Source organism: Dendropsophus ebraccatus, chromosome 15 (assembly GCF_027789765.1).
Source record: "Dendropsophus ebraccatus isolate aDenEbr1 chromosome 15, aDenEbr1.pat, whole genome shotgun sequence".
NCBI lineage: Eukaryota > Metazoa > Chordata > Amphibia > Anura > Hylidae > Dendropsophus > Dendropsophus ebraccatus.
Genome location: NC_091468.1, coordinates 170,082 through 183,495, shown reverse-complemented (window position 1 = coordinate 183,495; position 13,414 = coordinate 170,082). Strand labels below are relative to the sequence as shown.

General features: G+C 46.7%; 1 protein-coding gene across 2 annotated transcripts in view; it reads left to right on the top strand.

The window, feature by feature from the left end:
- PEX6 (peroxisomal biogenesis factor 6) overlaps window positions 1–13,414 on the top strand; it is an 88,874-nt gene that overhangs the window by 60,611 nt on the left and 14,849 nt on the right. Inside the window, exons 11-13 of one of the 2 annotated variants that reach the window (XM_069954395.1) lie at window positions 879–1,084; window positions 2,227–2,288; window positions 2,830–2,938. In XM_069954395.1, the coding sequence (XP_069810496.1) occupies window positions 879–1,084; window positions 2,227–2,288; window positions 2,830–2,938 (377 nt within the window). The remainder of the gene's footprint in view (window positions 1–878; window positions 1,085–2,226; window positions 2,289–2,829; window positions 2,939–13,414) is intronic. The other variant, XM_069954396.1, reaches the window with a different exon arrangement.

Here is a 13,414-nt window from a genome sequence, read left to right as displayed (position 1 = left end):
AGACTAGATGGGCCAAGTGGCCTTTTTCTGCCAACAGTCTTCTATGTTTCCATATAGTATAGGCCTCCCACTGTACCTCAATATAGTAATAAGGCCCACCAGTCTAGATGGAACACTATGAGAGGCCAAAGGAGGTGCCTGTCAGTCTTGAGCAGCTTGTTCTCTCTTCCGCCCTTTTTGACTGTTTTGCCTCAGTAGATGTTGCACATGAAAAGAAAAAAAGAAAACACAGTGGCGCTGCATGTGCAGACGGATTAACCCTGTCAGATGTGCATGTGCAAATTCATACACATGCACACTCACCTGGTTAGGTCGTACGTATTAGGCACGGCTCTAATGTAGGCTTGTAGGTGTATAAGGAGGGCTGCTGCCTTCCACCTTCCAATTTCCCTGGATGAGATCGGGACCAAAATCCAAATAACCCTGCAACAATGATGGATTCCTTGGCGCTCAAACCTCTTGGCAAGGTCACTCCACTTCAATCAAGAGGCAGAGATTCCCAGTATTATTGCCAACCAGATGTGTTCTTTATTGCTACGCGTTTCAAGGGTTAACCACCCCTTGAGCCTGATGAAGAGGGTGGTTAACCCTTGAAACGCGTAGCAATAAAGAACACATCTGGTTGGCAATGATACTGGGAATCTCTGCCTCTTGATTAAAGTGGAGTGACCTTGCCAAGAGGTTTGAGCGCCAAGGAATTCACCATTGTTGAAAGGTTATTTGGCCTCAGTAGATGTGTAGGACAGTAGTCATAGTAGTGATTCTGTAAGTGAAATAAATATGGTGGGCCTTGACCCCTCAGTGTGCTGGTATACTGCCTGGGTCTTGTAGTACGCCATGTGTCCACCACATGTACCTGTTCTTCTCTCTTCTCCCAGGTTCCTTGTGTGCACTGGACAGATGTTGGTGGATTAGAAGAAGCTAAGCGTCAGCTCTTGGACACAGTGCAGTTCCCCCTGGAGCACCCTGAAATGTTCACTTTGGGGCTCAATAGGTCAGGAATTTTACTTTATGGTCCTCCTGGAACTGGAAAAACATTGCTAGCCAAAGCTGTTGCCACAGAATGTGCCATGACCTTCCTCAGGTAGGTGTGCTCAGTGGGTGTGTGGTGGGGGTAGGTTGATAGGTATTACATGTGCTCTGCAACAGTGAATGGTGAGTGTAGGAGGTAGGTGGTGGGAATGCTCTGTGAGTGTGTAGGTGGTGGGAGTGCCCTGCAAGTGTGTTGGGGTTAGATGGTGGGGATGCCCTGTGAGCGTGCAGTTGGTGGGGGTGCTCTGTGAGTGTGTAGGGGCCAGATGGTGGTTGTGCAGGTGGTGGGGATTCTCTAAATGTGTGTAGGTGGTTTGGATGCTCTGTGAGTGTGTAGGGGTCAGGAGGTGGGGCTTCTCTTTAAGTGTGTAGGGGTCAGGTGTGCTGATCACGAATTAGAGGAAACAGCACCACTCTTGTCCTCAGGTTTTATTTAGTATTGCAGTTGTGTTCCATTGAAATGAATGGATCTAGGCTTTAATACATGAGGGCAGATGTGGCACTGTTTTTGTAAGAAAGCTGTTTTTTTGTTTTTTAAATCCTGAACGATGCTTTTAAGCAGCCATTATTGTCAGGATCCTCGGACGTGAGCCCACAGTGCCATGTGACCGTCTATTCAAACAGACTGGACACACCAGGTGTGAGGTCACACAGGTGCAGAAACGGGTAGCTGCTATAAACAACGGGTCAGGTTTATACTGGGGAACATCAGGACACTTTCTGTATTCCTGCTGTGGTGTTTCCATGTCCTGATCCTGCTGTCTGGCCCTCCACTCCCTGTTGGTTTCTGTAGTCCTTCTGTGGTGTTTCCACTAGGAATGCAGAAACTCTGTAGGAGGTTAATGCGGGTGGAGGAGGCTCTTGCAATAACAGCAGTCACAGACCCTAACAGGACTAAAGGACCTTGACGCTCAGGCAGGGCACATGGGCAGGAAGCCTCCTTATATACCACAGCTAGGGATAATTAAAGCACTGAGCCTTTAAATCTGGGCAGGGTGCATGTGCCTCCCCTAGTGGCCGGATCTATACTGCATGCAGCGTGGATGCGTGCGGCTAGACCTGAATTACTAGTGACAGTGAGGGAGTAAATGGCAGCTGGGACACCTGACCGCCATTTCAATTATCCAGCTGAGGGGGTGGGGGGGGGCACCAGGTCCTGTGTTTTTTATAACAAAAGAATTATTTTCTTTGCAGTGTGAAGGGACCAGAATTAATAAATATGTATGTGGGGCAGAGTGAGGAGAATGTCCGTGAAGGTGAGAGCACGCCAAGACCCCCTTCTTTGCCTCCGTCCTCTTCCCCGCAGGGCTCAGGCCGTGCGTCTGATCCCGCTCTTCCTTCCAGCCAGGCCCGGCCTCTGCTCCCGCCATTTCTTCCAGCCGGGCTTGGCGTCTGCTCCCGCCGCTCCTCCTAGCTGAGCCTGGCCTCTGCTCCTGCCCCTCTTTCCAGCCGGGCTCTGTGTCTGCTCCCGCCCCTCCTTCTAGCTGAGCCTGGCCTCTGCTCCCGCCCCTCCTTCCAGCCGGGCCCGGCCTCTGCTCCCGCCCTTCCTTCCAGCCGGGCTCTGTGTCTGCTCCCGCCCCTCCTTCTAGCTGAGCCTGGCGTCTGCTCCCGCCGCTCCTCCTAGCCGGGCCCGGCCTCTGCTCCTGCCCTTCCTTCCAGCCAGGCGCGGTCTTTGCTCCCACCCCTCCTTCTAGCTGGGCCTGGCCTCTGCTCCCGCCCCTCCTTCCAGCCGGGCCCGGCCTCTGCTCCCGCCCCTCCTTCCAGCAGGGGTATCTTTTCATTGTCTTCTCTCTACAGTATTTTCCAGGGCTCAGGCAGCTTCTCCCTGCATTATATTCTTTGATGAGTTGGACTCTCTGGCCCCGAGCCGTGGGAGGAGCGGAGACTCTGCAGGTGTGATGGATCGGTAAGAGGCCTTCTTTATCTGTATGTCTATATAATTACTGGTATCTCCTCCTGTCATGGTGTGGTCTCCACAGCGTGAACAGCCCGTTGCAGCTGAGGTACAGAGCCCGGAGGGGAGGCACATGGCAGCTCTCACCATCATCTGGCTAGGATTGTAGTGTGGCTCGTTGTCTTGCATTGTATGGTGGCCCAGAGGCTAGAATGATTAAGTTGCTATGCAGCACAAGGCTGAAGAACAACAACTGTATGGAGATTGTCACTTCTCTCAGTCATCTTAACGGTTTTCTTCCATTCCTTAGGCCTTATTCACACGTTCCGTGAAGTTGTCAGTGATCACAGACAATTTTTTAGCCCATTGCTTTCTATTGAACTATTCACATGTTCGTTTTTTCATGGATCCGCAATCTGTTACAATCCGGCCATATCATAACTGGGGTGAGATCGCGGCACGGATTCCCCCATAGAATTCTAATGAGATCCGTGTAATTTGTGATAAGTGTTTGCAGGAGAAAGATAATAGGCTCAAACAAAAGAGCACCTCCTATTGGTTAGCACAAAACACATGGTATACATAAAACATTAACCCAACACTGACTTCAGCTGTGCAATACATAAACACATAGAAAACACTGACAAACCTCCCGTCGGCTATCGCAGAGGCGTTCCGAACATAATACGCTGGCCTTTATTCTGTGAAGTAGTAAAATCCACGGCACTCAATGTTATGCAGAAGTGAAAAAAGTTTATTGTACAGTGAAGAAATTATTAGTGTATACTCCGACCAATAGGAGATATTATGCAATAGAGATCATAATAGTAAGGCAAGCTTTCGGCCCTTCCCGGGCCTTCTTCAGGCTAATGGATCTCGTATGCGATGTGCGGCTGAGGTCTGGTGGAGTAGGCCTTTATTCTGTGGACTCGACCAGCCCCACCACGAATGGTCTTGACTTCAAGGAACGTATTCGGGTTTACTTAGTGGACTCGGGATTGCCTAAATTGGAGGAGACAGTGGTGGAGGCATTAGAACAGCCCATCTCCACTGGTGAGCTGGCGAGGGCTATTCTGGATTCCAAAACGGGGAGGGTACCGGGCCCAGACGGGTTCCCATTGGCTTACTACAAGCTATTCCAAGCGCAACTGGTCCCGCACTTTGTTATGGCCTTTAACGCGGTCTCCGACGCAGGAACATTGCCCCTGGACACCATACGCGCACACATTTCAGTGATACCCAAGGAGGGGAGGGATAGCACCCTGTGTAGTTCCTATCATCCCATATCATTACTTAACGCGGACCTTAAGCTCTTTTCCAAGATCCTTGCTACTAGACTTGCCGCGGTTTTGGAGGGGACCATTCACCCTGACCAGGTTGGCTTTATGGCAGGTCAGGAGGCCAGGGACAACACCATAAGGGCCATAGACTTGATCCAAAAAGCAAAACTCTCAGATCTACCGTTGATGTTACTATTCACCGATGCTGAAAAAGCATTCGATAGGATCAATTGGACCTTTATGGTGGAGACCCTCGCTTACCTGGGCCTTGGTCACAATTTCATGAATTGGATCACTGCTCTATATCATACTCCGAGGGCTCGTGTTGGGGTGAATGGTCTCCTCTCTGATGAGTTTGAAATAAAAAATGGGACTAGGCAGGGTTGCCCCCTATCCCCCCTTATCTTTATCTTGGTCTTAGAACCCTTCTTGTGCAAAATCCGGGACCATCCGGATGTGGGGGGGGGTTCCGGTCCAGGACACCACCCACAAGGTCGCTGCATACGCAGACGATTTACTTTTCTTTATTACAAACCCGACAATTTCCCTCCCCTCCTTGATGAGAGAATTGGAGGACTTTGCTCGTCTATCCAACTTCAAAATCAACTTTTCCAAATCAGAGGCCCTGAATGTTGGCCTTTCAGAGTTGGTGGTGTCTGGACTACGGAGTTCCTTCCGCTTCCGGTGGGCAAAAGACGCGATCAAGTACCTTGGAATCCGTCTTCCCCCAGATCTCCGTAAATTATACTCTCTAAATTTTCCCCCCTTGCTATCCCTAATACAATCTCAGTGTGCGACGTGGTCCGGGGGTTATTTCTCGTGGTTCGGGAGGTGCGCCATCCTCAAGATGACAATCCTACCTAAATTCTTGTATGTCTTCCAGTGCATCCCTACTAAGATCCCAGTCTCTTTTTTTCAAAGCAGTGACCTCCATGCAGACGAGCTTCGTGTGGAACAACAAACCAGCCCGTCTGCGTCGGACCATACTCTGCCGCCCTAAGTCCCAGGACGGGGTGGGGTTGCCCGACCTGAAACTATATCACCAGGCAGCCCTGTTGACAAGGGTTGTGGATTGGTGCAGACATGGGGACACAAAGCCATGGGTGGGAGTTGAGCAGTCCTTCACGAACGTCCCCCTCTTCTGTCTCCCGTGGCTGCACCCGTCCACTGTCCCCTCCCTTAGGGTGCACCCTACCATCGGCCCGACCATTCTTGCCTGCGCAGCCACAATTAGCCGATCCCACATGCTCCCTTCCCGATCACCATGTTTTCCTGTGTTGGGCAATCCCGCTTTCCCATCAGGCCTCACTGACCCGGTGTTTAGGTCCTGGGTGGGGGCGAACAGGTTTAGGCTGTCCTCATTCCGGGTGGGCTCGGGATGGGTTTCGGCGGAGGGGCTAGGGGGGGTCACAGATCCTGTCCCCTTGGGGCCCTGGAGGGTCATCCAGGTCAAACACTTTCTAGGCACATTACCATTGGCCTCCTCATATGCCACGTCTCCCACTCCATTTGAGACGCTCTGCCTGGAGAAGGGACCCATGAGACATACCCTTTCGCACACTTACGCACTCCTGATGGCACCTCCGGATTCGGAACCCCCGGAGTTTCTCTTGAAGTGGGAGGGGGACCTGGGGCTTTCATTATCCACGGCTCAGAGGGACCGCATTCTCACTCTAGTCCACGGGTCGTCCATGTGTACCAGATACCAGGAGACGGGATACAAAATACTCACCAGGTGGTACAGAGTACCTGCAAAACTTCATTCGATTTGGCCGGAGGTTGATCCTTTGTGCTGGAGGTGCGGCACTTCTAAGGGTACACACCTACATATTTTTTGGTCCTGCCCTCTATTAGCACCCTTCTTGGATGCAGTATGCAGAATTGTTAGGAAGGTGACTGGGGTATCATTTGAGCTGTCCCCAGCTCTGTTCCTCCTGCATCATTGCTCAATCCCGACTGCGCTCTACAGGAAATCTTTGCTGAAATTTCTGGTGATGGCAGCGAGACTTTGCATTCCTCTTTGCTGGAAAAAAGACTCTCCTCCCCCTGTTACGCTCTGGATTGCCAAGGTCAATGACCTAATGCATATGGAGGATCTCACCTCCTCACTTCACGACTCCAATGCAAGGTTCACCGCCACGTGGTTCCCTTGGATGGAGTTCAAAGACTCTCCAGATTACCTCACCATGGTGAGTGGGACTTGCCCGACCTAATTGCTACATATAGTCTTGAGTCCTCGCCCGGACATGGGATCTGGGCGACGTGGTCTGCCTGGGCCCGCGGTGGGGGTAGTCACAACCTCTGTCCACCCTATCCTATCCCTTCCTGACCTTTCCCTGTGTCCTCCCTGCTTCTCCCCCCTCTTTGCTCTCTTTTTCCCTCCCCTTCTCGTTATTCTTACTTCTCTTTATTCTTTCTTTCCTCTTCCTTTTTTTTTTCTTCTTGTTATTTCTTGGTGTTTTCCTCCCTCCCTCAACGCTTTGGCGTGGGTGGAGGCGGGCTCCTATGTAGGGAACCTACAGTACTATCTTCCAAAAATTTATAGAGGTTGTGGAGGGGGGCTCGGCCACCGGCCTTGTCTCTTTACATTGGCTAATGGGCTGTATTGTTTGAGTCTACGTCATGTTAATACCGTTTCTCCTTTGTTCTGATTCTTCGTTAACTATTATTAAGTTGTCAGATTTATGCGACAGATGTTGCTTACGGCCCTGTCTCGTGTCCTTGATGGGAGACAGGTGTGTGTGTCCGTTTTTTCCTTGCCTACGACTTCAAAATAAAGAATTTAAAAAAAAAAAGAAAACACTGACACCTAGTGGTGAAACTTCAGAATACCTGATCACCACTCTAACCTGAGAGAAAAGGCTTTTTGACAGGTGCACAGAAAAGACAAAAAAACTCCTGTGGTGGGACACCACATACAGCTCCAGCACTACTACAACTACTACTACCTCCACTATACAGCTCCAGCACTACTACAGCAACTACTAATCCCCCCCAATTTACCAATATACAGTTCCAGCACTTCTACAGCTACTACTACTCCCCCCGCTATACCAGTATACAGCTCAAGTCTGACATCATAGGAAGGATCCAGTAACGGCATGAGTGTATTAATTTCCTTCTACTACTGTAGTATTGGATTTGTTGTCTGTTCTTATTGGATCCCTTCTATGGTAAAGGATTTCTTTAATACTCTGGTGTTCCTCTGGCCCCATTGTTATAATGCTCTTGTTGTATCCTGGTCTCATGTTACTGGATCCCTCCTGTGATAATGGACGGTTTATAAAGTATGTTACTGGATCCCTCCTGTAATAATGGACGGGTTATATGTTACTGGATGCCTCCTGTGATAATGGACGGGTTATAGGTTACTGGATCCCTCCTGTGATAATGGACGAGTTATAGGTTACTGGATCCCTCCTGTGATAATAGACCGGTTATATGTTACTCGATCTCTCCTGTGATAATGAACGGGTTATTTGTTACTGGATCACTCCTGTGATAATGGACGGGTTATATGTTACTGGATCCCTCCTGTGATAATGGACGGGTTATATGTTACTGGATCCCTCCTGTGATAATGGACGGGTTATATGTTACTGGATCCCTCTTGTGATAATGGACGGGTTATATGTTACTGGATCCCTCCTGTGATAATGGATGGGTTATATGTTACTGGATAACTCCTGTGATAATGGACGGGTTATATGTTACTGGATCCCTCCTGTGATAATGGACGGGTTATATGTTACTGGATCCCTCCTGTGATAATGGACGGGTTATATGTTACTGGATCCCTCTTGTGATAATGGACGGGTTATATGTTACTGGATCCCTCCTGTGATAATGGACGGGTTATATGTTACTGGATCCCTCTTGTGATAATGGACGGGTTATATGTTACTGGATCCCTCCTGTGATAATGGACAGGTTATACGGTATGTTACTGGATCCCTCCTGTGATAATGGGTGGGTTATATGTATCCTGGTCTCATGTTACTGGATCCCTCCTGTGATAATGGACGAGTTAAATGTTACTAGATCCCTCCAGTGATAATGGACGGGTTATACAGTATGTTACTGGATCCCTCCTGTGATAATGGACGGGTTATATGTTACTGGATCCCTCCTGTGATAATGGACGGGTTATATGTTACTGGATCCCTCCAGTGATAATGGACGGGTTATATGTTACTGGATCCCTCCAGTGATAATGGACGGGTTATACAGTATGTTACTGGATCCCTCCTGTAATAATGGACGGGTTATACAGTATGTTACTGCATCCCTCCTGTAATAATGGACGGGTTATACAGTATGTTACTGGATCCCTCCAGTAATGATGGACGGGTTATATGTTACTGGATCCCTCATGTTATAATGGACAGATTATACAGTATGTTACTGGATCCCTCCTGTGATAATGGACTGGTTATACAGTATGTTACTGGATTCCTCCTGTGATAATGGACGGGTTAGACAGTATGTTACTGGATCCCTCCTGTAATAATGGAGGGGTTATATGTTACTGGATCCCTCCTGTGATATTGGACGGCTTATATGTTACTAGATCCCTCCTGTGATAATGGACGGGTTATAGGTTACTGGATCCCTCCTGTGATAATAGACGGGTTAAATGTTACTGGATTCCTCCTGTGATAATGGACGGGTTATATGTTACTGGATCCCTCCTGTGATAATGAACGGGTTATTTGTTACTGGATCCCTCTTGTGATAATGTACGGGTTATATGTTACTGGATCCCTCCTGTGATAATGGACGGGTTATATGTTACTGAATCCATCCTGTAATAATGGACAGGTTATACGGTATTTTTTTGGATCCCTCCTGTGATAATGGACGGGTTATATGTAACTGGATCCCTCCTGTGATAATGGACGGGTTATATTTTAATGCATCCCACCTGTGATAATGGACGGGTTATACAGTATGTTACTGGATCCCTCCTGTGATAATGGACGGGTTATATGTTACTGGATTCCTCCTGTAATAATGGACGGGTTATATGTTACTGGATTCCTCCTGTAATAATGGACGGGTTATATGTTACTGGATCCCTCCTGTGATAATAGATGGGTTATATGTTACTGGATCCCTCCTGTGATAATGGAGGGGTTATATGTTACTGGATCCCTCCTGTGATAATGGAGGGGTTATATGTTACTGGATTCCTTCTGTGATAATGGACGGTTTATATGTTACTGGATCCCTCCTGTAATAATGGACGGGTTGTATGTAACATGATCCCTCCTGTGATAATGGAGGGGTTATATGTTACTGGATCCCTCCTGTGATAATAGATGGGTTATATGTTACTGGATCCCTCCTGTGATAATGGAGGGGTTATATGTTACTGGATCCCTCCTGTGATAATGGACGGGTTATATGTTACTGGATCCCTCCTTTGATAATGGACGGGTTATATGTTACTGGATCCCTCCTGTGATAATTAAAGGGTTATATGTTACTGGATCCCTCCTGTGATAATGGACGGGTTATATGTAACTGGATCCCTCCTGTGATAATGGACGGGTTGTACAGTATGTTACTGGATCCCTCCTGTGATAATGGACGGGTTATACAGTATGTTACTGGATCCCTCCTGTGATTATGGACGGGTTATATGTTACTGGATTCCTCCTGTGATAATGGACGGTTTATATGTTACTGGATCCCTCCTGTAATAATGGACGGGTTATATGTAACATGATCCCTCCTGTGATAATGGAGGGGTTATATGTTACTGGATCCCTCCTGTGATAATAGATGGGTTATATGTTACTGGATCCCTCCTGTGATAATGGAGGGGTTATATGTTACTGGATCCCTCCTGTGATAATGGAGGGGTTATATGTTACTGGATTCCTCCTGTGATAATGGACGGTTTATATGTTACTGGATCCCTCCTGTGATAATGGACGGGTTATATGTTACTGGATCCCTCCTGTGATAATGGACGGTTTATATGTTACTGGATCCCTCCTGTAATAATGGACGGGTTGTATGTAACATGATCCCTCCTGTGATAATGGAGGGGTTATATGTTACTGGATCCCTCCTGTGATAATAGATGGGTTATATGTTACTGGATCCCTCCTGTGATAATGGAGGGGTGAAATGTTACTGGATCCCTCCTGTGATAATGGACGGGTTATATGTTACTGGATCCCTCCTGTGATAATGGAAGGGTTATATGTTACTGGATCCCTCCTGTGATAATTAAAGGGTTATATGTTACTGGATCCATCCTGTGATAATGGACGGGTTATATATTACTGGATCTCTACTGTGATAATGGATGGGTTATACGGTATGTTACTGGATCCCTCCTGTGATAATGGACGGGTTATAGGGTATGTTATTGGATCCCTCTTTTGATAATGGATGGGTTATACAGTATGTTACCGGATCCCTGCTGTGATAATGGACGGGTTATATGTTACTGCATCCCTCCTGTGATAATGGACAGGTTATACAGTATGTTACTGGATCCCTCCTGTAATAATGGACGGGTTATATGTTACTGGATCCCTTCTGTGATAATGGGCGAGTTATATGTTACTGGATCCTTCCTGTGATAATGGACGGGTTATATGTTACTGGATCCCTCCTGTGATAATGGATGCGTTATATGTTACTGGATCCCTCCTGTGATAATGGACAGGTTATACAGTATGTTACTGGATCCTTCCTGTGATAATGGACTCATTACATGTTACTGGATCCATCCTGCGATAATGGACGGGTTATAAAGTATGTTACTGGATCCCTCCTGTGATAATGGACGGGTTATACAGTATGTTACTGGATCCCTCCTGTAATAATGGACGGGTTATATGTTACTGGATCCCTCCTGTGATAATGGACGGGTTATATGTTACTTGATCCCTCCTGTGATAATGGACAGGTTATATGTTACTGGATCCCTCCTGTGATAATGAACGGGTTATATGTTACTGGATCCCTCCTGTGATAATGGACGCATTATATGTTACTGGATTCATCCTGTGATAATGGATGGGTTATATGTTACTGGATGCCTCCTGTGATAATGGACGGGTAATATGTTACTGCATCCCTTCTGGGATAATGGCAGGTTATACAGTATGTTACTGGATCCCTCCTTTGATAATGGACAGGTTATATGTTACTGGATCCCTCCTTTGATAATGGATGGATTATATGTTACTGGATCCCTTCTGTGATAATGGACGGGTTATACAGTATGTTACTGCATTCCTCCTGTAATAATGGACGGGTTATACAGTATGTTACTGGATCCCTCCTGTAATAATGGACGGGTTATATGTTACTGGATCCCTCCTGTGATAATGGACGGGTTATATGTTACTGGATCCCTATTGTGATAATGGACGGGTTTTATGTTACTGGATCCCTCCTTTGATAATGGACGGGTTATATGTTACTGAATCCATCCTGTAATAATGTACAGGTTATACGGTATGTTTTTGGATCCCTCCTTTGATAATCGGTGGGTTATATGTTACTGGATCCCTCCTGTGATAAAGGACGGGTTATACAGTATGTTACTGGATCCCTCCTGTGATAATGGACGGGTTATGTTACTGGGCCCTTCCTGTGATAATGGACGGGTTATATGTTACTGGATCCTTCCTGTGATAATGGACGGGTTATATGTTACTGGATCCCTCCTGTGATAATCGGTGGGTTATATGTTACTGGATCCCTCATGTGATAATGGACGGGTTATACAGTATGTTACTGGATCCTTCCTGTGATAATGGACGGGTTATATGTTACTGGGCCCTTCCTGTGATAATGGACGGGTTATATGTTACTGGATTCCTCCTGTGATAATGAACAGTTTATATGTTACTGGATGCCTCCTGTGATAATGGATGGGTTATATGTTACTGCATCCATCCTGCGATAATGGACAGGTTATATAGTATGTTACTTGATCCCTCCTGTAATAATGGACGGGTTATATGTTACTGGATCCCTCCTGTGATAATGGACGGGTTATACAGTATGTTAGTGGATCCTTCCTGTGATAATGGACGGGTTATGTTACTGGGCCCTTCCTGTGATAATGGACGGGTTATATGTTACTGGATCCTTCCTGTGATAATGGACGGGTTATATGTTACTGGATCCCTCCTGTGATAATCGGTGGGTTATATGTTACTGGATCCCTCATGTGATAATGGACGGGTTATACAGTATGTTACTGGATCCTTCCTGTGATAATGGACGGGTTATATGTTACTGGGCCCTTCCTGTGATAATGGACGGGTTATATGTTACTGGATTCCTCCTGTGATAATGAACAGTTTATATGTTACTGGATGCCTCCTGTGATAATGGATGGGTTATATGTTACTGCATCCATCCTGCGATAATGGACAGGTTATATAGTATGTTACTTGATCCCTCCTGTAATAATGGACGGGTTATATGTTACTGGATCCCTTCTGTGATAATGGACAGGTTATATGTTACTGCATTCCCCCTGTGATAATGGACAGGTTATATGTTACTGGATCCCTCCTGTGATAATGGACGGGTTATATGTTACTGGATCCCTCCTGTGATAATGGATGCGTTATATGTTACTGGATCCCTCCTGTGGTAATGGACAGGTTATAGTCTAAATTTACTTACTGAAATTTCTTCTTTCCATGAGTCCGTAGGCAGCACAACAACGATTGGGTAATCACATGTTTCCTACTTATAGGCAGAAGAAACAAACTTAATTAATTATTTCATTAACCCCCTCAAGGTGTGATAGAGGACTCCATAAAAGCACCCCTGAGACAGTAACCAGACATGTAAGTTCTGCAGCAATAACAAAAAATTTTAATAAGGTGGGATGTTGTGCTGCCTACGGACTCATGGAAAGAAGAAATTTCGGTGAGTAAATTTATACTTTCCATATCGTCCTATGGCAGCACAACAACAATTGGGATATAACAGCAATAACAAAAAATTAGGGAGGGCATTAAAACTTAACAGCAGCTTCAAGCACTCTTTTGCCAAAGGACGCCTCCTTATTGGTGATTACATCCAACTTGTAGTGTTTGATGAAAGTATTCGGCGTAGCCCATGAAGCCGCCCGGCATATGTTATCAAGGGATACTTGTGCCAGTTCTGCCCACGAAGTGGCTGTAGATCTCGTGGAATGAGCCCTTATGCCCCTAGGAGG